Source organism: Botrytis fragariae (assembly GCF_013461495.1).
Source record: "Botrytis fragariae strain BVB16 chromosome Unknown tig00000075, whole genome shotgun sequence".
Classification (NCBI taxonomy): Eukaryota; Fungi; Ascomycota; class Leotiomycetes; order Helotiales; family Sclerotiniaceae; genus Botrytis; species Botrytis fragariae.
The window spans coordinates 300,317-323,440 of NW_023500995.1; the positions used below are offsets into that span (position 1 = coordinate 300,317).

A 23,124-nucleotide genomic window follows, 5' to 3' on the forward strand; every position below is an offset into this window, starting at 1 on the left:
CTCGAAGAGAATTGATAGGTTGGGAGAGATGTGGGTGGCTCGTGATTGGATTAGGGTTTGGAAATTCATAATTTGTCTCGAGATGTGTCGTTTCGATTCGATAGAGGATGGATGGATAGGTGGAAATTGGAAGATTGGAAAATTTGTTGCATGTCTACAAAATCTCGTATTGCCATTTGCATGTAGAATGTTTGAAGCTAACTAAGTTGGATATAGAATAAAGGGATTAGAGGAGAAGAGGTTAGGAAGCTTATGATGGGACTAGAGTGTGAAAACCAATCAAGAGTGTTGACATATTTGATGAGGATGCGTAGGTGGAGATTTGAAGATTTGTTGCACATCTACAGATCTCGTATTTCCGTCTGCAGATATTAGATCGAATGTTTGACACGAAATCCAAACTAGAATCAACAGGCTGGAAGAAGGGAAGAAGGGAAGTTGGGAAGTTCGTGAGTGGATTGGATTGTGCGTAGCTGATTGAGTCTCAAGATGGTTGGATACGGGATGGATGGGGATTTGAGTTTGTTGCACATCTACAACTCTCGGTCTGTCCGTATGCGTCTGCCACGCATGAGACTAGATTCGTTCAAGAGACCGAACGGGAAGTTTTGAAACTTGGTGTTTGGATTTATGGGATGCTGGGGACGTGTAGTGTGTTAGATGTTGGATTTGGAATAGACAACAGAGAAAGAGATCTTGTTGCATATCTACAATTCTCGGTATCTCCGTTGGAATGTGGAATGTAGAGTGTAGAGTGTCTGGGCGAGATTAGATGGATATTAGATTTACCTTTTGGAAAGCTAAGGAAGTCTCGAATAGGTGGCATGTTGGATCTAGTGTTTTGTATTATGTAAAATCTCAGATATATATTACAAGTTACACCCTCGTGGTTTCTTCAGAGCAAATACCCAGGGCGGTAGAGAGTTTTGTTGCACATCTACACGTCTCGGTATGCCCGACCAGACACGCCACGAAGAGCTCCGAATCTCTCATTGGCTGGTGATCCATATTGAGTTTGCGAGTCGAGATCACTAGGTGGATGTCGCGAGGGTGGAATATTTGTTTATTGATTTATATATCGAGTTATCGAGTTATCGATTCAATAGATCGATTTATTCAATAGATTTATATCTGGCTCTGACTCTGGAAGAACGTTAAGATCTGCCTCGTACAGCACAAGACGTCCGACCAACCTGTCTCATTTCCACTTTCGGACACGCCGATAGTTGGTGAGAGGAGGCTGATTGGTGGGTGGGCGCGGGTTAGTAAGCGCGGTGCTGGGGGTGTTCAGGCTATTATTGTGGTTGTTATTGTTGCTGCAGAAATCACACATGTAATGAGGAAAATGAAGAACGGTTTGGGTGTTGATTGGTGAGAGGTGGGAGGAGAGGTTGGGAGCGTTTTGGTATGTTTTTGTTGCAGGTCGTGTTGTCTCGGTGGTTCCGGTGGCGATTGTCTGTTTTTTTGATAGGGGCTAGAGTCTTGACTCTCGAGGGAAATTAAGGTGTGGTGGTTGGTGCCACTGTGGCGAGAAGAGACGACGCGAGACGAGATGAGAGGTCAATCTTCACTTCATTCATTTGTTGTCGCGTTCTCATGATATTAATGGAATGTCAGACTTTAAATTGGACTCAGTGTGGAATCGTTATTGAGAATACTGACGATGCTTGATCGTAAAATGTGTTCCTCGCGGGAACCCAGATGCTATCTCTTCACTTTGTCTTTCCTGCTCTCCTCACATCAAATTACTCGACGAGGGATTTTGCTGCATATCTAAACTCGCGCTGACTTACTTCGTGCTATAAACCCCAGGTGGTGAATACAATAGTACAGTTGCTATTTCTGCAACTGATCTTCTCACGCGGGCTTTCTTGCGAATTTCACCGCAGATCTCGAAGTGGTGGCGCTAGCTAGATTGATCTTGTGGATTGCGATAGCACAGTTGCTATGGTTAGTGCTGCTTGAGTGTGGGTTTTGTTGCATGTCTGAGGGGTGGCGTTGGGTTATTGTGGGGAGGAGGGTGAGATGGTGTATGTATGCTTGGTGTGGTGTGGTTCTCCACTTTTGATGGGGGGTAGAGGGAGGGGGAGTTGAGTTGATGGTGGGTGATGGGGGGTGTGGAGGAGGTGAAGTGGTTATGACAAAGTTATGGGGGAGTGGAGTGGTTGGGGGAGGATGAAAGAGTATGAAAGTTTGAGAAAAGATGCGCGCAGTTTTTCCATAACAGATCAACGATATTCAACTATCTGTGTATTAAGATTATCACTCTTTAGAATGAAGTCACAGGAGTATGTAAAGCTACAATAACACAGACGCACATTGGCAAATTTATTGACTACTTTAAAGATACTTTCTACATTTCATCCGTTTGTAATGCAAAAACATGAACCCAGCTTAATCTCCCTCCATCATTAACACTCCAATACTGCCAGACATGGTCAGATACATACCCAGTACGTATATATCTTCATGGTTGTGGCGATATTTTGTAACCTTATATCAATCGTGACCTGGTAATAGTACTACTGGGTCTGAAGTTGGGATCAAGCGATCCTCGTAGGTTCGTGCATTTGTTGGGTTGGGAAAACAAAAAGGAGAAAGAGTAATGACATGAAGAGGTAAAGGAACTACCGGTACATACACCTAGTCTGCAATTGCGAGAGCGGCAATTGTCACTATATTCCATACCACTCTTCGAACATCGGCTCCAGCTTTCCCAACAGCGGCCCCTACTTGAATACAATCCTTCACTCGAGCTTTTCCAGATGCTTTGATGCTAGAAGTTCTCGAAAGAAACTTTTTGTCTGTGTGTTTAGATGGGGAGTTTCTTGGTGCGGCTGGTTGATCGTTCTTTGATGTGTTCTTGTTTTCATTGTGCTTTGCAACAATTGCTACTGTTCACGTATGCTTTGAGGTTGAGCGATGGCTTCGACCACGGCTTGAAGAGCGAGGTTCAGGTAGGTCAGGGTTGGTGATGGCGAGAACTACAAGGTGGTGGTGGTGGTGGAATGTGTTCGGATTGAGTTCTAGGTGGAGGATTGTTGTTACAAGGCAGAGATGGAGCAGGGCGACGAGGAGGAGGAGGAGGAGGAGGAGGAGGAGGAGGTAGGGATTGAGGAGGTCGGAGAGGCCGAGGCGGTTGAGAGGATTGAGAGGGTGGAGGTGGGGGAGGTGGTAGAGGTGGTAGAGGGCGTGGAGCAGGTCGATGAAGTTGAGGCATAGAAGGCCTTTGTCGCAGTAACGGTATTGAAGGACGAGTTCCTAACCAACTACAAAAAGGCACGACAGGATAATGATGTGGTCGATATGTCAATCCTAATGCCTATTTCCGGACATCTTCTCTTCTGGCATCAAATCCACGTTCCCACGCACTATCCAAACGCAAGAGTTGACTTTCCTGCCCTAGTCTTTCTCCTTCTGTACATCCGTAATTCTCGCACAATCTTCTTGCCCTCTGTATGTTGTCTTTTCGTTCCAATTTGTCTAGCTCTCGTGCTCTTTCTCCCTTTCCGGATTTATCCTTCTGGATTCTTTCCTCTTCTGCTCTTTTTGCGATTTGTCTTTCCTCTCGAAATCTTTGTCTCGGTGGCAATGCTGCTATTTTTCTGGATATTTCTTTCTGCTGTCTTCTTTTTTCTTCTCGTTCCAGATCATGTTGATACCAACCGCTACTTCCTTCCATTCTTTGTACTCTCCCTTCATTTCCTACTTTATCTTTCTCTACTAATATCTCTTCTAATCTTTCTCTGCGTCTCGTCTCCTCGTCTCTATATTTACCCTCGAGTACTTTTCTGCGATTTTCAGCAGAAAGTCGTTCTTTTTCTTCGCAAAAGTTTGCAAACTCCCTGTCATCTCTTCTTTACCGCCGTCCTCTGGAAGAAAGGTACTATCCGAAAACATTCCTCGATTTTTACTCTTCCATGACCGCTTGACAATCGATGTGAATCTGAAGTTCCAGTAACGGATTCATTATTTGACGCCCGAGAATGCGGAGTACTTAATCGTTGGTTTACAGATTGATGCGTAGAGGCGGGTCTACTGTTGTGGTCTGCGCTGCTTGGTCTTGACAGTTTGATTTTGATGCTGATATTGGTTTGAATATTGAAGTTGAGGAGAAGTGTGGAGGTTGAAAGAGGTCAAAATTAAAAGCTCAAATGTGGGATAACAAACACACGATCCAAGGAAGTAGTAAAATGAGTCGTTGAATTATACTCGAGTCATACCTATAATCCGATTCATCCTTTACAATGAGCAGTTTAGACCGGTAAGAACACCGAGGACTTGTTCTTAATGACTCCAGACGGAACAATTGTTTATGACCAAAGCTTCTGCAAACACTTCGATACTGTTAGTCTGATAATGGTTTTGACTTTGAGGTTGATGAAGAGTTACAAAAGTTGGGGGTTGGTCATATTCAAAGATTGCAGTTGGTAGTCAAATTCTCGAAGCAACAAACCTAAGCAGAGACAGGAATGACTCTAGGGAAACTCCAGATATCTGACTCCTTTACCTCGCAGGAAACTCGAATATCAAGACTCGGCTTAAGTAATTCTGGACGTCCAAGGATCTGAAAGAAAATTGTACTCGAAATTCAGTAGAGGATCCAAGGACTCAACACAATAACGAATATCCAGAATGAGAGATTTAACTGAAAGAACGCATATCGAATACTCATGTCATTTATAACTCTTTTAGTACCGTATGACTCTGCATCAGAGATATCCACTTGTTTCTGATTCTCATTTGGTCTTTCCACACTCATTATAAAAACCCATGCTAGTTGTGTTCTACTGCATACTATCTTCCTTTCAATCTGATCTGTATCTCTTTTTTATCTTTCAGACCTCTCAAACGGTAAATCCAATATTACATGCCACCTTACTTCGCACCACTACCGTGGTCTTTACGGATTTTCCTAGGAGACATTTTCCCTAATCAACCTTTCAACTACCAATCCTGTGATATTTTCTCGCAAGCCAGCTGCAAGACATAAGCTCAAATATTTATCTGGAGCGAGTGCACCATTCATCGTATGTCGCAAAACCAGTAGTGACCCGAGCTTGCTCAGAGCTTCTTGGGACATGTGAAGCTTCAGTTCTGCAGCGAATACAAGTACCCGATGTATGATTATCCACATCTGTAGACTCATGGTGAGTTTGGCGTCGAAAAGTACCTTTGGATCTGCGTCTGAAGGTTAGTAATTCTAATGGATATGCTGACCGCTCATAGGAGGATCGAGACATATGGAAAAACTATGTTGCAGAGTATTCATACCTCATTCCTGTGGTAGAGGGTCGCCTGTCCTTGGTGAGTTCATGGGAAGAACCAGGTTCACTTGTAGAGGAGCAACGACTCTCCTCTGACGTACGAGAAGAGCGACGAGCCTCCTCGGCTGATGCCTGGGAGAATCGGCGGTCGACTTCTGGTGTATAAGAAGAATGAGGTCTCTCCTTTTGTAATGAGCGAGAAGATTGCGGCCTGTTAGTTGGCCCGCTGGGTGCGACTAAACTTCCAGAATTCTGTCTTGCTGTGGCGAGATGACTGTCAGACTTTGATTCAAAACCCTCAGGTCTCGTAGATGTAGTTGAAAGAGATTCGTAAGAAGGAGGGGGAGCTTCATAAAGCGGAGGACTGAAAGGAGGAGCACGCTGGCTCGGTCCCCTACCACTTTCTTCACGTCGTGGGGGTGGAAGTCGGGACCGAGGATCTCCTGGAGTTAGTGATGTGATTATGCTGAGAAATCCCATGGTCGATCTTTATTGAGTATTAATATTGAGAGTTGATCAAGAATCTAGTGATCGGAGAAAGGCGTCTTGAGTGTAAAGAATTAAGCCAAAGCTGAAAGCCAGGGAAACGCGAGTCCTTAAAAGGCGAAGGATTGTAAGTAAAACCTGTTAAGGAGGTTTGACTCGAATATTGAAGACAATGATTCATATTTAATGACTGTCATAATGTACAGACAGTCGCACTCATTATTTTCCATTGCTCATTTACTTTTCCAACCAAAATGAGTAGTGTAAAATCATGCTTTTCATTATTCTTAATTATTCTATCCCTCGATCTTCATAGTTCAAATTGCGAATTGCACATTGTATATCTCCATCCTTTGATCTCCCGACCATACTTTAACCTTAACCGACAAACATTTCTTCCACCAAATCTCTTACTAAAATACTTCACCTGTCTAATGAACTAATCTGGTCTCGTGGATTGAAAAGCGCAACCACCATCACATCTTGATCCGCCTTACTCATGGTATTGTCGATGCCGGCGCTCTCTCTCAAGAGTTCGAGGTGAAAAATAGCGTAACCCGGATCTAGGAATTGATATTTAGTAACGGTGTCATGCAAAGATATACATATCTTGACAAGTATTGGGGTTCGATTGAATAGGGCGCTAGGGAAGGTGTTCAGTCGTGAAAAGAGTTTACTTACTTCTTACTTGGCCGTTCGACAATGATAGATCTTGGAATAGAAGATTAGGACTCGTCCCTTGATGCAGAGGAGGGACGAAGCTTATCTCCAGGTAAACTATTGTGTACAATTATCCCTCTGGGATTCCTTTTTGTACGTCCCATAATTGGTGTAGTATGACGAATCCTAGAGCTTGATACAAAACTTTCAGCACGTGTGGATGTAGATAGACAGCCATTTCCATTACTTTGAATATAACGAGAAGTAGAATGTTGGCTACGACGAGGTAAATGAGGAGGAGACGAGGGAGCATATTGAGGTGTCTGCGGGACTCTACTTTCTTGTACTGATGAAAGGTTGCGAGAATCTCTGTCATTTCGACGTCTACCGAAAGAAAGAAAAGGGAGAGTTGAAGCGTTCATACTAGATTGGCGTGTACCTTGCGGTGAGGGTCTAAGCTATTCAGACCCTGCAAGAAGCGGTTCACCATTTCCAGACTGTTGCTTTCCAGAGGCATGGTTTCGGAATGTTTTATTGAACTTGCGAAACATTTTTGGAGTTATCGTAAACGTAAATGAGACTCGGTTTCTAATGGAAAGTAGTTGAGAAAGAGAAGGATCAAAGCCTGGGGAACTAGAGTTCTTAAGAGGTAAATTCTGAGCAGACATATCGAGGAAATCTGACTCGAAGTCTATTTTCGAATTTGAAAGTTTGAAGGTTCATGTATGATGATTGTTATATTTAACAACAATGGAAATACAAGCAGTCATATTTGCTATCTTCAGTTGCTCATTTACTTTTCCAATCCATGTGAGTATTTTTATAATGTCATGCCGTTGAAAATTGAGTATTCTAACCCACTATCTCTAAATCTTCTTAATTACATCGTATGCTAATTGTATATCCCTACCCGTTTCATTTTCCACCTTCATCACAGCTTCTAAAAACTATCCAAACATTTACTGCCACTTCAATCGTGTCTATGAATTGATAGATCTGTGGCGGATGCATATAGATCATTCTGTGTAGCAATATTATTTAATCTGGGTCTAAAAGTTAGTGACATCAGTGAATAGAATAGGAAGGCTTGGGGAGACGAATTAAGATTTCAGCGACATGAAAGAATTTCATACTTAGAATGGAGAATTCCCCAGATACATCAAGACGAATAGCCACTTCCACCAGCTCTTGAAGAAGAAGTATGGGGTCTCTCCGGTGATCCATAAGAAGAACGATGACTTTGTCTCCTTGCTGATGTACGAGAAGAATGGGACCTCCTTTCGCGTGATGTATGAGGAGACAGAAGGGCTTCTCTTGATGTATAGGAATGAAAGCTTGTATCATCGGTTGATCTATAGGAAGGAGGATAACTCTCAGAAAGTCTACTTGCTGCAGTTTGTCGTCTTGAGCCTGCGTCTGCATGCCTCACTGTCGCTATGTTGTGCTGACTACCGGGGACTAATCCGACACTTCCAGACCTTGAAGATGTAGATCTGCGACCATGCTCGAAAAGAGGAGAGGAAGCCTCGTAAGGAGTACCGTAAGGTGGAGGAGAAAGGTAGCGAGGAGGAAGAGACGAATCGCGAGAAGTAGACGGACTATGATGAAGAGGGGGAGTAGGATCTCCATATCGAGTATGACGAGATCTAAAAATATTCCAGCTTCTACTGGGAGAGGAGATTGATTGATTATGCGAATTTGGTGGAGCTGGTCCTCGGTATTGATATTCGTGCTGTCCGATATGTCCTACACCGCTCGCTTGCTCCCTATTCTGTCCTATGGTCCCTTCTCTAGCCCTTCCCATGCTTCCAACACTAGTAGCTCCTACAGTTTCTCCCCTACCCTCCCCACGGCGCCGACCTCTGCGCCGTGAATCTCCTGGCGTGCTCCGCACTATTTGTCGCAATCTATCAAACATTTTTAATTGACTTTGAATGTATATTGAAGTGTAACTGCTTGACGAGAAAGTATGGTAGTTGAAAAGAACAAATTGTAAAACCAGAGGGAGTTGAATCTTGGAGGTATGCTCCAGGCAAATACAACAGAGAAAATCGACTCAGACTCCGACTTTCAACTTTCGAGGATTCATATCTTCTGACTCGGTCACATTCAACAATGACAATAAATACAATATGTTCGATTCTCTCGTTTCGAATTACTCATTACTCACATGTATTTCTCGATATTAGTCTGCAAAGATTCAAATTGTACGTTTAATTTCCACTCATCAGTCTGCATGTCCCAATCTGTATAGGCATCCAAGCTACATTATTCCTTTTTCTTTCTTTTTACCACACTTCATATCATTTTGACTCCTCAGCCCCCATCACATTCTTCCAAACTTTTCCCTTCCGGTTTCAAATACTCTCCTTGTACAACAACCCCATCACAAATCATTAATTCATTGATCATTACCCACCCAGAAGCCACAACATAACCAAATTTCCAAGCAAGCTTCGCTATCTCAAACATGTTCCTTCCCATAACGGGAATCATCTAGCTGATGGCTCGCTACACCTGCGGTAGCTTCACGTCTTGTAGGCATATCAGCAGAAACATACGCATAGCCATTCGGCCGTAGAATCGTAGAACCCGATCTACATCAAGGAAAATCAGTGATCCGAGTCAGCAAGTTAGAAAAGTCAAGAGAAGAATGATCTTATAAAATCTCTTCATACCCAGCTCGTATTCTCCGCGTGCCACGACTATAACTCTCTCTAGTTGACTCACGGAATCTAGAAGAGCTTGGCCCACTGGGTATTTGACTGGATGAGCTGCTGAGACGACTGGATCTACCAGCTGTAGCTATGTTCCGAGAATCCGCACTGGTGTGAAAAGTCCTCGGTGATGGTATGGGATATTGCATTGGTGGTCGCATTGATGGTTGTGTATTCTGTTGGAAACGGGTTAATTGCGTGGAATAACGAGCTGTCCCATTTTCAAGTCCAGTCTGTCTGTCTGGGTATGAGCGATGATAAATCTGAGCTTGAGAAGAGATAGGAGTATTCGGATGGCAACTACCAGGACCGCGAGAACCAGAGCAAGATGTAGAAGTAGGGTGGGATCTACGCCTATTTGAATCTCTACTAGAAGGGCCTGGCTCAGTTTGTCCCGGAATGTATGCTTCTAGATTATCTCTGTCGTTTTGATTTGATCCCCATAATCTGCTGCACTGACGCCCGATGGCTGCCCCGCAGTCACCAAGTGTAAACGTGCTGCGGAGAGTGGAGTTATTGTTTTCCATTTTTGCCTTTGCTTTTTCGTTAATCTCAATAGAAAGTTGTGAAACTCGGTAATGGAAAGAAGAGAACCCACGACTGGGGGAACTTCGACTCCTTTAAAGGTAAATTCGCCGTGCCCATAATGAAGAGAAACTGACTCGAAAAGGAAAAATGTTGTACAAATGACTCGTTCTAGAGCGTGCAACACGGATGATTCTAGGTGTCTGCATAGTAACAGTCAAGAATTTACTCGTCGATATTTCACATACTCACTAGTGGGTACAAATACTGACAGGACACTGCGAACATTGACTCGGCAAAATCTCTTACAATATTGATGAAGATACTCTGAAACTAAATAAGATGAATTGTTATAGATTGGATAACAAAAGTTTGGATTCTAGTATCAAAGAATCGAACGATGGATTTATTATGAATTTCGATAATTGAGAAGTGTCCGGCCAGTCCGTACACCCACCCACTGGTGAACTCACAACCTGGGAGTTTCTTACAACTAGTCTGTTTTCTCGCCGCAGTGATTCAAACCGTAAGCCTACCTCACTTAAGTATTCCACTGGGAACATCACACTTCGGGACATGACACCTTGGTCTGAAATAATTAACTATAACTGGGAATTATATCCGAAGGTTTACATCAACCTTTCCCACTTAGGTATTGGTGTTTAGCAGAATCCATCTCCTCGAATAGCCAATGAGTACTTCAGCGTTGGAAAATATCACTGCGAAATGGAAATCCCCTTCAGTGCGCATTCAAACATTACACTCACACATCGCATTGATAATATCAAAACCAAACCCAAATAAAACACAGAGAAAAATATCGGATTCAGAATCTCCATTAAATAGGTGATAACTTCTACTAGTCCCGTTCCGTTCTATTCCTACCATATATCTATAGCACAGCACAGATAGGAGATACTATTCTTTCTGAATGCAAGAAAAGCCTCCTTTCCTCTTCCAATATCCATATACAGAGTAGTGCGATGCCCCAACATATAATCATATCCACATGAGTATACCGAACCTCCCACCCAAACGCCGACCATGCAGACTAGACCGAATCCACAGAATCCCATTATATATGCACATTTTCCACACCTTCCTACATTATACCAGATCATATTCCTCTCTTCTTGTCGAACTCTCCTCCAGAAACCGAAACCCCTTTATACCCCCTCAACCCTCGTCAGAAACTCTCGAACCCTGTTTAAATCAACATCACTCTCACTCTCCACCGCTCTCGCTAACCCCTCAATAACACTATCCACCTTCGAAACATCCACACCCGTACACAAACTAATAATTTTCTTATACTTTGCTATCCTGCCAGTATCCTTACTTCTCAATTCTTGAACGCTTCTTTCCAAATTATCATTATTAGCTTTATAAGCCATGATTCTCGCTTGAAGAATATGTAGCGAAGGTAATTGTTGCAACAACGCTTGTTTATTCGCATGATCTACTTTAAGATTCGAATTTCTCGTCGGAGTGTTATTGATATCTGCAGGAATTTGTGGAACCGCCAAAGATTTATCTGCATCACCAAGATGCATTTCAAGGTCTAGATCTGAAGTAGGTTGATTGAATTGTTGTTGAAGCTGAAGTAATTTCATACTTTCTTCTTCTGCGGCTCGAGTGAGGTTTGCGATTTTGAGATCACGTTCTTCACGTTGTCTATTACGTTCTTGTTTTGCTTCCATTGCACGCCGTTCTTCTCCTAAGCTTGCAGATGCTTCGCGAAGTTTGGCATGAATTGAGTCGATTTGAGCTTGTTTAGCTTCTACTTCTTTTCCAAAATCTTCAAGTGTTGATTGGAGTGTTGCATTTATGGCTGACATTATATTAGAAAGAATTCAAGGTAGGTAGTAGAATGACAGAAACTTACATTCAATAATTTCACCACTAGTTTCACGCGTGGCTTTATTTCCTCTCTTATCGGGACTTGCAAGACCTAAACGATCTCCAGGGTTTGTCAAGCCCCCAATGAAATCTGATGGCCGTAACTTGGAATTGTTTTGAATTTCAGGATCTGCTCCAACTTCCATGAGTTGGGAGATAATACTTTTGTTGCCGACTCTAGCTGCAATATTGAGAGCAGTATCACCTGAATTGTCCTGTGCATTTACCATTTCAGACATAAATCGACCAATATCCATGGCATGAGGATTAGGCTCATTGTTTTGTGATTGACCATTGAATGAACGACCTTTCCTAACAACAAATTCGAGAAGTGATTCAAGATAATATTTGCTAGCAGGGCTGCGACCTTTGACAGCTGAAGTGACAGCTATATGATGTAAGACTGTTCGTCCACGATTGTCCTGGAAGCCAATAGTGTTGCCGAGTAATTCAAGAAGGTCCGGGAAACTTCCTTGATCCAAATTGTTAGCTACACAACATGCTCTCATCAATGCAGTCTCTCCTCTGAGATTGACTCGATATATGCTTGCGCCGGATTGAATGAGCTTTTGTAAAACAGGCAATCTTGCAAGAGTAGCGGCCCAATGAACGGCAGTATTGGCTGATTTGTCTATAGGAATATCGAGTTCCACACCGGACATAGTACGAAACGCCTCCTGGTCATTGTGCTCATTCGTCCCCAAGTAAGAATTCTCGTTATGAAAGAGTGACAATAGAGTCAGTCCCTTCTTTCCATTGTGTTGATTTTCTGGTAGAGGTGGTAACGGCATTGGAGCTTCTTCCTCTTGTGATAGGCCTAGCTCTTGACGATAGAAGAATGAATCATTAGGTTCGGTTGGAGACGGCTCTCGCAATGACATATTATAACCACCATTCATCGACTGTTGGCTATCATTCGGTGGCTCGAGAGATTCTCTTCGTCTTTTCCGTGGCGGCTCTTGGAAATCTCCATCCTCTCTACCAGTATGCGAGAATTGAAATTGGGATTGAGTTGCATAAGCCGAATCTCCATTCGTTAAACCTTCATTAGAAACAAAGCTTTGCATACTTTGTTGTGAGTTGGGGAATGTAGTTTCTTGACTCATTTGTTGTGAAGATTGTCTGCTAAAAGTAGGAGGTCTTGCGCTACCGTTGCGATTCCTAGGAACGGGTGAATCAAATCGGGCTTTGCTAATTGCTGCGACTGCGAGGGAAGCTTGATTCGAGATATTTTTAAAAAATGTTCCGGATTGTCCAATATTACGATTCTCGGTTCCTGAATTATAAAGTCTCTTTCTTTGTGCAGCCATTGCTTGTTCCTTCGTTGGAGTATCAATTCCACCTTGCCCTGCAATACCTCCATCTTGGCCCATATCATAGCTTAAAAGTGGCCGTAGAAGTTCCTCCACGCCGTATTGTTTGCAAAATTCAACGCCTCTTTCGAATCGGATCCAAGTTCCTTGATATTTTCCGTACCCACCCTGGACTTTCTCATGATCTCCAATCAAAATTTCTTTCTCGAGGACCTTTGTTCGCTTTCCTTTTTCGATTCCTGCTACTTTCAATATCTGGGTAGCATTAAGCCAACTATCTTTTCTCCGTCGCATGACTGCAATACGATTAACTTCCATTTCGTATACATCAACACCGGAATATACGGCCTGTAAAAGATTAGTAACAGCTTAGTTTTCAGTGATTTCAGCGATAACGTACCGAATAGATTTGAGGTGCCATATCTCTACGATTCATGGCACCGCTTGAGTCGTATTGACGAAAAGGTCCACCTGGTTGCATCATTAAACCACCAGGCTGTGACCCTTGGCTCATACTGATTGACATTTCGGATCGAAATCGAGTCGAATCTTGGCCACGATCGGGGGCGCTATTGTTTGCAGAATATGTATTTGGCGGCAGATGATTTTGCTTTGATTCTGATGCATTCGCAAGAGGTAGAGGATTGGATTTGATTCTCGTCGCTGCCATAGAATAAGAGATCTCAACTGATATCGAGATGTTGCGACAATGTGTATTAGTCGAATGGCAATCGCGTCACCGAGGACGGTAAGATCCTTGAAACAAGGAGCTTTGTCAATTCAATATTCACTGAGCGCATTCACCTGCAATGAGACTCAGATCAATGACGATAAGGGGAACGCGACTCAATATCTAAACAGGGGTGAGGTCGACGTGTCTTTCGTGTATCAAGCGCGAGGAGGTGTAAAGTGGTTTTGAGAATTGGTGTATTATTGGAATGTATTGGTGTGGGGGGGTTGGATGGAAATTTAATTGGACTTTGACGTGACGGTTCGCGAAGCTAGAATGACCTTTTGGGTGGATAAATGTGTAATGGGGAGTATTATGTAAGCAGGCCTTGACACGACCTCAGCAAAAGAGAATATACGAGTTTATGCCTCCCTACTACTTTTACTACAAACTCCGTATGTACGTTCTGGCATACAATTGTTTCTACGCCGTCGACAAATATATCTTCATATGAGCCATTACTCAATGCCAAGATCCTTCCTTGAATTTGAGATTCGATTTGAAGACGACTTCATTTCATTGCTATACTGTACTCTGTAGGTAAATTCCTCCCAACACGCGACTCAATGCCTATATTTAAAGGCGACAACAATATTTCTCTTCATCAACCTTCAATGCAATAATTTGGCAACTACCCAGGTCCCTTTTGACTCTCCTCAAAGGATCAGGAAGTATTCTGCTTCTTGCTGCTTCTTTTCATTCGTTTCATACATTTTATATTGTTGAATACTGCTTGCCGTTTTATAACCCCCAGCGACCCCCAGCTCCAATGCCGTCCATAAGCAAAACCGTTTACCCTCTGCCCCTACAAGTAAAGGAATACCTACCACATTTCCGAAAACAATATCGAGCTCTCCTGAGAGAGGCGACCTATCTTCCTGATTCTGCCGCAAGAACTTTCGTCCATGATCTTCTCGTCAAACGATTCAATCCTCCCGATCCTCGAAAACTCAACCCAAAATATTGGGGAACCGATTATTTACGATCAAAGGTTGATTTGAAGAAACTGCAGACAAGATCCAAAAAAAATGCCACCAAATTACACTTACTAGAGCGTGTAAATCTTGAAGGGAGTATACCTGATTTACAACATGTCTTATTGAGAACATATGGACGTGCAGGGCATAGAAGGAGGGAATTAATTACTCAGTTGTTGAGACCTGGAGAAGATGAATTACCACAAGATGATACAGCACTGTCACGAATTATCGATAGCCAGATTTCAAAGAATTTGGATGCGACCAAAGATGTTGAGATAGACAGAGCAAACGCTGTATCCAAAAGACAGCGTCGAGAGCACAAAGAAATGCATTTGTTTCTCATGAGTCAACAAGCAAATAATCCTATGGAATCGATGAGAGGGAGGATAAAAAAGCTTACGCCAGATATACCGTTAACGAATGCATGGGGACGTAGCTTCCCAGAAAAACGGAAAGTAAATATGCAACGCACATGGTGGGCAAGTCTTTTAGAACGAGTTCTACCACCATTACCCGAACACGAATGGAATAGGTTGAGAGATTTGGCAGAAGGAACACAACCAGTCGAGTGTCCACGTCCAAGACGAAAAGCTGCTGTTCCCCAAAGTCAAAATGAAGATGCCAAGTCCGCTGGAGAAAAGATGGATTCACTATATAACAAACCGGCCAGACTTAATATGGATGTTTGGGCCGAGACAACGACGAAAACTGACCTAAATGATCCTCAAGCTTCTAATACGCCACAACATAATAGGACACGAGCGATGCGAAGGCTATATGGTATGATTTGGAGTCTTTCATCAAAAATGGTGCAAGATGAGAACACTAAAGAACACACAATAACTTGGGGAGGACAACGTTCACCATCCGCTGCGGGAGAGATTACAAAGCCATCATTGAAAGATGCTGAGTTGTTCGAATTGCCAGACGATAGGTTAGCTCAGGGAACCACAGATAGAAAGATTAGGAAGTCAGTGAAGCGTGAAACGCAACAACTGATACGTTAGGGGCAATGTCACTGTTACTGTTCAATCTGTAGCATCGCTATTTGAGGCGGAAGAAAAGACTTCTATAATGATTTTCATACGGGTGGTTTCTAGTTTTCTCCTCATGTGACATCATAACGCTCAAAACATTTACTAAAATACCCCTTGACTTCTTCAAAGCACTTCCTATCTCCTCTCAAACTACCTAGCTTTTTCCGCTAATTTCACCAATGCCGCTCCATCAACCCTCATCGTCTGCCATCCATCCATCGCCTTAGCACCCACACTCTTCCCCTCATAAAACTTAATACTAGGTTCATTCCATTTCAACACACTCCATTCCAATCTCCCTCCCTCCATATCCACAACCTCCTTCGCTAAGGTACTTAACAATCTCGATCCATATCCCTTTCCCCGCGCGCTTTCCCGTACATACAAATCCTCGAGATAGATACCCGCTGAAGCGCGCCAGGTTGAGTAGTTGTAAAAATAAAGCGCCATTCCAATTGGCTCGGGGGTTGGGTTGAAGAAGAAGAGGACGAGGGAGGAAAAACAAGTAGACAACGCGCGGGTCGAGTAGGAGATATAGCATCTCCTGTAGAAGGTGTAGTGTTTGAAGGGGAAACGAGGGGCGAGGGAGCGAAAGCAATGGTTTTGGATAGGGAGGAGGGGGTGGCGAGCACGGAGGCGGATTCGTGTTCGTAGGCTGCGAGTTCGTGGATGAGGGTTAGGATTCCGGGGACGTCTGGGGGTGGAGAGGGGTTAGTTTGGTGTTTAAGGTTAGGGTGAGATTTTGATTTGGGTGGGATTGGGGAGGGAGAGGAAGAGATAGTTGGAGTTTGAGGAGGAAAAAATTGGATGGGATTTGAGCATGATTTTACCTTCACGACGTGCATGGCGGATTGTTGCTTCTTCGGCCATTTTTGTGGAATGTTATTACCAGGTGGGATGTGACCTTAACAAAACAATCAATATCTGAATTGAGAATACTACTCGAAGATTGAGAAATAGAGAAAGTTGAATTAGAGTTCCAGTAGGTTTGTAGGAATTCATCTAGGACGCAGAAAGCAGAATATCAACAATGTCAAGATGGCAGTGAAGGGCGTGATGCGGGGCAGATGAGTCGATGGATTAATATCGGGGTTGGGTTGCCATTCTGCGGATTTTCAAAGCGGTGGATTCCATATGTCTAGACACGTGAGAGTGGGATTGGTTTTTGCGCAGAAAGAGCGCGGGTGCAAGATTTCTCTCTGTGTATCATTTTTAGAGTGTGGAATTAGTGAATGCTGCTGATGGAGGTTAGAGAAGGATTAATAAGTGATGCTGGAGTGTATATACATGCACACCTTGTTAATTAATAGGGGAATTTTGTTAAACAAATGCATTTATTTACTCATCGCGTCTTCAAACACTCTCCAGGTCAGGATCTCAAATGTATATTTTGTCTTCAAAGTACTATTGACACTCTTCTTTGCCGATGATTTGTGCAGGCTCTTACTCTGCTGTATCAATAGAGACTGTACATAGGTACTCGTGATCTACAGTCATATACAACTACTGAGATTCGTCGCCTGCGCCATGTCTTGACCTCCTCGACATCATCCCAACCGCGATATATCCAGATAGGATCACATCGTCGGAGTAATTCGTTCTTTTTTTCTTTTCACATGGCCAAAGGATCTTGAAATTCTCGATTGTCAGCAACTTTGAAATGTTCTTGCATACCGGATCATCTCATTTTCACTCTTGAGCTTGTGGTGGAGCTTTCTCAAAGCCATCCAGAAACTGTGTTTCGGCATTTAACGGCTAGCCTTAGTATGATATTGCCTTATGGGGTCTAAGTAATTTCAACAGAGCTCTGCTTTGTTTCTTTTATATGATTTGGCTTGAGTGTTTCTTGTGCGTTCGAGCCACACTCTGCAAATACCTACGCAGACTCACATTTGAGTTCAGTCATGACTAATCTACCATCGGTTCCAGTTCAAGAGTATGTGTCAATGACAAAGGCCGCATAGTGCCAAGTCATCTGGTGTGACTGAAAACGACAATATGTGTGCAGTTCAAGTGGTATGTATAAACCTTCCTATTGCCTTGCAATCTCCTTGCAGCTTTCGTGCCTCGTGTGTATATATGAGATTACGAAACGCGGATAGGATCGCAATCAAGATGAGTTGTCTGGATTGGAGATGAAACTCGAAGGCGATGATATACTACATTTGAGGCACTAGGTAAGGCAAGTGGTACAGATGGAAACTTGGTTTGTTGCATACCGGGGATTCGAAATGTGGGGAAACTGGGAATAGTTCCTGGCTGTCATCGGCCGATTTAGGGAGATTCTAACCGTTCCTGCACATACCAAAACAAACAAGCAGTCGTAACTCTCCACTATTCTCGGACGACATATATCAACATTCAAGTTCAATTCAAGGTTACACTTTCTTGTCTCAAACACTTGAGAGTACCCTCCAAATTACTGGTATTTGGCTTCAGTCAAAAACGATCTGAGCAGACCAAGCTGGCACATCTCCCTTCATTGTTTTTGGGTAGTGTAAGATAAAATCAGATCATTTGTTGTTTCCACTTTTCAATGAGCGGCTATGTACGAACATATTGTCAATCATTACACCCTGCTTATGTGTGTATCAAGATGATATAGATACCTGATCCAAGATATATTGAGACTTCTATTGTTATATAATGTTGATACTTTGCGCAAGAACGACTTCTGTCCTGACCCAGGCTTCCCATAGTTTTGATGTCTTGGTTCATGATTTAATGCGGTCTCGTCTGCTTTGAAGCTGTCATCTAATGTCATAGAGGCGCTAGCTGTGGTGAACAGGGTCTTGAAGATTACTCCATTCTTGCCTGCCAAGTTCTTTCTCCCCTTTACGCAGCTAATATATTACTACTTGTTGCTTTCGCTTTTCCATAGTCCATATATTCAAGACCATCAATAACACACAGAAGCATACCAGTTGCTAGATTCAAGAGATCGATAGTATGTGAGAATGCCTCTTTCCAGCTTTCTAAAGATTTCTCTAGTTGAGAAAACCGCAAAGGATTCGAATCAATCTCACAGTGAACTTCCGGCTCAAGAAGGGCAATGAGCTGGTGAATAAGTGCATATACAAGAAACATTTCATAAGCTTGTTCCAAAGTTAAGCCTTGTTGTTTCTCGGATCTCTTGGTGAGCTCGTAGAAGTGAAAGACTATCGGCGTCTTCGATATCATAGTAGCATCAATCAGAAAACCAGCAAGTACAGCGGAATCAAAGGGATATCTGTGGCCAGCTTCTCTTCGAACCCATCGGACAGTGCAATCGTTATACTCCAGCCACTTTCTAAGTTTCATGGCAACAAACGCAGCTGCTAAGACGAGAGTGTTAGAGTACTGTAGAGATCTATCAAGTCCCCCTTAATGGGTATTTTCAAGCCACTCGAAGAATCTCAAATGGCTGATGGTGTATATCTCGTTTTTGACTGGGGGAATTGTTCCCGCGTTTCGATCAAGGAAATTTCCCTCTTTAAGCGATGCAAATACTCTTCGAACATTTACATTTTCAGAAAGACTCTGCTGATTTATTGATTTTCAGGCATATCCAGACTATCAAATCGAATGATGAAGCCTCCTGTGTAACTGAGTACCGGTACACCTTTAAATACACTCCGAATAATGAATATTTCAAAGCATCGAGGTTGCTCACAACAGCTCTTTGTCATAACCCACTGGTTAGGAGCTTTGCAACTCCCTTGGTAGTCAGGGGTGTCAGTTATAGCATGATAGCTGTGGAGACCAGTTCGCGCAAGAACCGGGCTGGTAATTTTGTGGAAGGGAAGGGTCAGGGGCAAATTACATTGTTGCATGGTACGTAGCCTGAACCCTGTGTAACTTGAAAATTATTCGTGCAACTTCAGACCATAACCAAGTTCAGGACCTCCTGGATGGAGTAAGACACGTACATCGGGTTAGTAATTCAATTCCCACATAAATTACAAGACTTACAGCATCGTCAGAAAGTGTAGCCGATTCCGCTGAACGACCCGTATCTCGCGTCCTTATAGCAATATTGGCACCGATCTCGCTACAGTAGAGTCACAGCTACGAGGGTGGACAATGAACGCCAGACGATGGGGGGCCATTCTTCTTATATTTGATAAAGTTGAAGCAGATGCATATGCAGAAGAACGTACAGCTCATGGTCTTGAAAGCAATGGTTTAGTCGCAAGTTGTTGTTACTAGTCGCTCACATCTCATCGCTTCTATCTTCTACAACCAGTTCGTTAAGATTTCCAAGAGGTTCAAGTAATATCTGAGCACATTTTCTGTAGGAAATGTGGCAAAGAAAGCGTTGGAGTACAGGGCGAGAAGCGATAATGTTGAAGGGAAGTGAAGGTTGAGAACTTACGTTCGTATTGGACAATCCTATTCGGGATTGTATATGAGGTATATTTAATGTTCTGTGTGATTAATCATATTGCTAAACTATTCTGGAATTCTATCTCAACGCTTTGTTAGTCTATAACTCCAAAATATCTCCCAAAGCTTGACAAGAACAAGAATATCCCAAACATCCAACCGACCAAAGAAATCTTGAGCAAGGTATTTACTGGGGACCCCGAATGTTCTCGGGAAAACGGAAGTCGATCATCTATATTCCAAAAAATCACTATAAATCTACCCATTCAAAGCTACTATATCAGGCAGTTCCACAGAATGTGAGATAATCTCAATACTACCATCCTCATTAGGGAGTAAATCGAATCTCCTAAAGTGGAGAGATAACAAGCCTCAACCAATAAATATCGTCAGAAATATGCGGGACATGGGCTAAGGGGCCGGACCGTACCGACCTGTCGGTACGTTATATAACCTGTTATTGGGCTTACCGGGGTGTGATAGATTAGAAATACGCTAGAGACACCGCAGTACTAGTTTATAACGCGCATCGTTGTGGGTCTTATTGTTTGCCGGGGAAGTTTTTTGGACTTACCAGGGCATTGTTGCTATCACTTGAGTTTTTCGTACGTGTTGATCGGTAGGTGCACTCGGCTAAAACGTTGTCTTTTGTTGGGCTCTCTGCATCAGATTGTATTTTAATGCCCAATGCCAATTTGTACATATGGACATATTTGCTGACAGTATTATAAGCATGTGAAAAATAGGGATCTGAATCAGAGATAGATGATGGCTTCTTTTGATACAGAGGCTCAAAAGAGGGCTGAAATAATTTCTTCATTCTAGTTCTGATCATTTCACAAGACTAAACTACGATCTGAGTTGATGATAACATGAGTAGTTAAACTAGCTCTTGTGTTTCATCACTTTACTCTAACAAACTGACCCTCAAACTCCCATATAGGACCTACATAGACTTTCCGTCCATGCAACAGCCAGAAAATCATACTGAAGATAACGGCCCCGCCAAAAATTAAACAACTCCAATTCATATTTGCCGCGTCCACCGTCGAGAAAGCAGGCCAGAACGAGAAAAACAGTGCGATAATGGTGTAGATTATAGCCACAACAGTAATGGGTACACCTAGCTTCTTGAGTCGGAAAGGACCCCATGGCATTTCGGACGCTGGTGTTTTTAATCTTTTTGCTAACATCACACTGGCCGCCAGTAAGAAAGATGACTGGTACGCGGCTAAAACAACAGAATAAAATGCTCCAAATGCGGTGTATGAGCCGACGCTTATTAGTGCTAGTAGTACGTTGATTATAAGTGTTCCTATGATTGCGTTGATTGGTAGTCGGGTTTTAGGATCAACCTATGCTTGTTATTAGCTCAAGTTTGTAAGAACCCAGAGACGCGGTATTTTTTTACCTTTACAAGGAGATGAGAGAATGGCAGTCCATTCTCTCTTGAAAAAGCCCATAAAGTTCGAGATGCTGTGGCCAAGACACTGCTGACGGAGAAAACGTTTACTCCGGTAATCACAATTATCTACCCGAGTTAGAAAAATACGTTCAGCCATGAATCAATACTTACCAGTGCATTGGCTCCTTTTTTTGACCCTAATGCAGTCTGAAATATCTCCATGAAAGGGAACCCAGTGTTTGATTGAGTAGCGGCGACGATATCTTGGATACCAAACAATACTGCTACCATCATAGAAAAGCCTAGGATGCCATTGAATAAGGTTGAGAACCAAATGCTGAAAGGTATGACTCTCGACGCCTGATTGATTTCTTCGGCTATAAAGGATGAGTGGTTAGCATCAGTCTTAGCCCTGATTTTAATCTTTTCTATAGGGAAAACGATAAGCATACCAATATGATCAGCTCCATCATTTCCCACGAAAGAACTGACAGATGTAATCCATCCAACAAAAAACGAAAGACCCATGCTATCCCATCCACCCAGATTTTGGAAGGTGGTAAAGACCTTGTCAGCGGGTGTGTGAGGCGATAAATAAACTATAGGAATGAGCACTCCAATGAATCCCAAGATATACAGAATAAGCATCATAGCTTCGATACGCGGTAGAAGACGACCCAGATAAGTATTGATGAAAACACCAAAGAGAGCGATGGCATAGAAAAGCAGAGTCGCTTGCCACAGTTTCGGATCATAGTCTGGATAGTTGAGAATCAGAAGACCTTGGATCAATGAAGCGACAGTATAGCAAGTTTCTGCAACAAAGGCTTGCCAACAAATAACAGTAAGCCATCCTGCCAAGTAGCTGAGAAACTTCTTGCACCAAGGGGGAGACAAAATGGCAACCCAATTAAAAGGGCCACCAGCGAGAGGAATCCTATATCTGGTTAGTACTATATCCTATATCAAGATTCTGAATACTTGACTCACATTGATGCCATCTCAGCCATAACCAATGCTTGAAGCATAGCTCCGGACCATGCCGCTAGAAATCCGTAGATTAATCCAGCAGGGCCGCCATTTTGTAAGCCAAATTGAAGAGTACTTTATATGGTAAGTCGGGTAGCACTTCTGAGTTGAGAGAGATATATCGGGGCTCTTACAATAGAACGACTTCCCATGTCAACATCAAACCACAAGTTAAGCCCACGGAAGACAAAGATTTAAATCTTCGCTAAAATTTATGTGGTCAATGATATACAGTAATGCTTAGCCGAGTAAGATCTTACCTTGAGCTGTTGCTTTTTTCCAAACACGGCCAGAGTTGCCTCATCTTGGACTTTACTTGCGTAGTCTTTCTCCGACAACTTCCCTCGCTCTGTCAGGTTCATGTCTCCATTTTCTTGATCAAGATTAATTCCGGATGAAGTGGTGACTTTGACTTCTTGCACAACACCAGGCTTAGCTTCATCAAGCTCGTGGGAAGACATTTTTCGTTGCAGTGTCACAGAATGTCACTTCAAAGAAAGAGAAAGTAAATCAGAGATGGATAAAGAAGAGGGTATCGCTCAATAACGGATGCGTTTTTTTCCCACAAGCCATGCCATGTTCCATCATGGATTTGTACATTCAGACGAACCATTGAGCCTAGATTGCTTGGCCCACTAATCATATTCAAGAACGGCAAGTTGCATTTCATGCGTTACATTCTACTTGTCATAATTTAATGTCCCTTGTTCC

At 42.9% G+C, this 23,124-nt stretch overlaps 9 protein-coding genes across 9 annotated transcripts; 1 reads left to right on the forward strand and 8 right to left on the reverse strand.

The window, feature by feature from the left end:
- Positions 1–2,643: 2,643 nt before the first annotated feature.
- Positions 2,644–3,220, reverse strand: Bfra_005582 (uncharacterized protein; the record flags this gene model as incomplete). The annotated part of the gene is made up of 2 exons (XM_037335964.1): positions 2,644–2,894; positions 2,989–3,220. 2 exons carry the CDS (start codon positions 3,218–3,220, stop codon positions 2,644–2,646), a joined length of 483 nt encoding a protein of 160 aa, XP_037191174.1.
- Positions 3,221–3,322: 102 nt separating this feature from the next.
- Bfra_005583 (uncharacterized protein) lies at positions 3,323–3,682 on the reverse strand (the record flags this gene model as incomplete). The annotated part of the gene is made up of 1 exon (XM_037335965.1): positions 3,323–3,682. One exon carries the CDS (start codon positions 3,680–3,682, stop codon positions 3,323–3,325), a length of 360 nt encoding a protein of 119 aa, XP_037191175.1.
- Positions 3,683–5,003: 1,321 nt separating this feature from the next.
- On the reverse strand, positions 5,004–5,747 carry Bfra_005584 (uncharacterized protein; the record flags this gene model as incomplete). Its single annotated transcript, XM_037335966.1, has 2 exons — positions 5,004–5,181; positions 5,275–5,747. The coding sequence occupies 2 exons, from the start codon at positions 5,745–5,747 to the stop codon at positions 5,004–5,006; spliced, it is 651 nt and encodes a 216-aa protein (XP_037191176.1).
- A 1,124-nt stretch (positions 5,748–6,871) lies between these two features.
- On the reverse strand, positions 6,872–8,217 carry Bfra_005585 (uncharacterized protein; the record flags this gene model as incomplete). Its single annotated transcript, XM_037335967.1, is given in 4 exon segments — positions 6,872–6,952; positions 7,377–7,393; positions 7,547–7,765; positions 7,785–8,217. The coding sequence occupies 4 exon segments, from the start codon at positions 8,215–8,217 to the stop codon at positions 6,872–6,874; spliced, it is 750 nt and encodes a 249-aa protein (XP_037191177.1).
- A 20-nt stretch (positions 8,218–8,237) lies between these two features.
- Positions 8,238–9,657, reverse strand: Bfra_005586 (uncharacterized protein; the record flags this gene model as incomplete). The annotated part of the gene is made up of 3 exons (XM_037335968.1): positions 8,238–8,306; positions 8,884–9,010; positions 9,092–9,657. The coding sequence occupies 3 exons, from the start codon at positions 9,655–9,657 to the stop codon at positions 8,238–8,240; spliced, it is 762 nt and encodes a 253-aa protein (XP_037191178.1).
- A 1,164-nt stretch (positions 9,658–10,821) lies between these two features.
- Bfra_005587 (putative start control protein cdc10 protein) lies at positions 10,822–13,537 on the reverse strand (the record flags this gene model as incomplete). Its single annotated transcript, XM_037335969.1, has 3 exons — positions 10,822–11,486; positions 11,541–13,215; positions 13,268–13,537. 3 exons carry the CDS (start codon positions 13,535–13,537, stop codon positions 10,822–10,824), a joined length of 2,610 nt encoding a protein of 869 aa, XP_037191179.1.
- An 829-nt stretch (positions 13,538–14,366) lies between these two features.
- Positions 14,367–15,584, forward strand: Bfra_005588 (uncharacterized protein; the record flags this gene model as incomplete). The annotated part of the gene is made up of 1 exon (XM_037335970.1): positions 14,367–15,584. The coding sequence occupies one exon, from the start codon at positions 14,367–14,369 to the stop codon at positions 15,582–15,584; it is 1,218 nt and encodes a 405-aa protein (XP_037191180.1).
- A 2,865-nt stretch (positions 15,585–18,449) lies between these two features.
- On the reverse strand, positions 18,450–19,570 carry Bfra_005589 (uncharacterized protein; the record flags this gene model as incomplete). The annotated part of the gene is made up of 3 exons (XM_037335971.1): positions 18,450–18,931; positions 19,267–19,376; positions 19,566–19,570. 3 exons carry the CDS (start codon positions 19,568–19,570, stop codon positions 18,450–18,452), a joined length of 597 nt encoding a protein of 198 aa, XP_037191181.1.
- A 1,311-nt stretch (positions 19,571–20,881) lies between these two features.
- Bfra_005590 (putative choline transport protein) lies at positions 20,882–22,874 on the reverse strand (the record flags this gene model as incomplete). The annotated part of the gene is made up of 7 exons (XM_037335972.1): positions 20,882–21,334; positions 21,391–21,510; positions 21,556–21,761; positions 21,837–22,321; positions 22,375–22,488; positions 22,548–22,618; positions 22,674–22,874. The coding sequence occupies 7 exons, from the start codon at positions 22,872–22,874 to the stop codon at positions 20,882–20,884; spliced, it is 1,650 nt and encodes a 549-aa protein (XP_037191182.1).
- Positions 22,875–23,124: the final 250 nt, after the last annotated feature.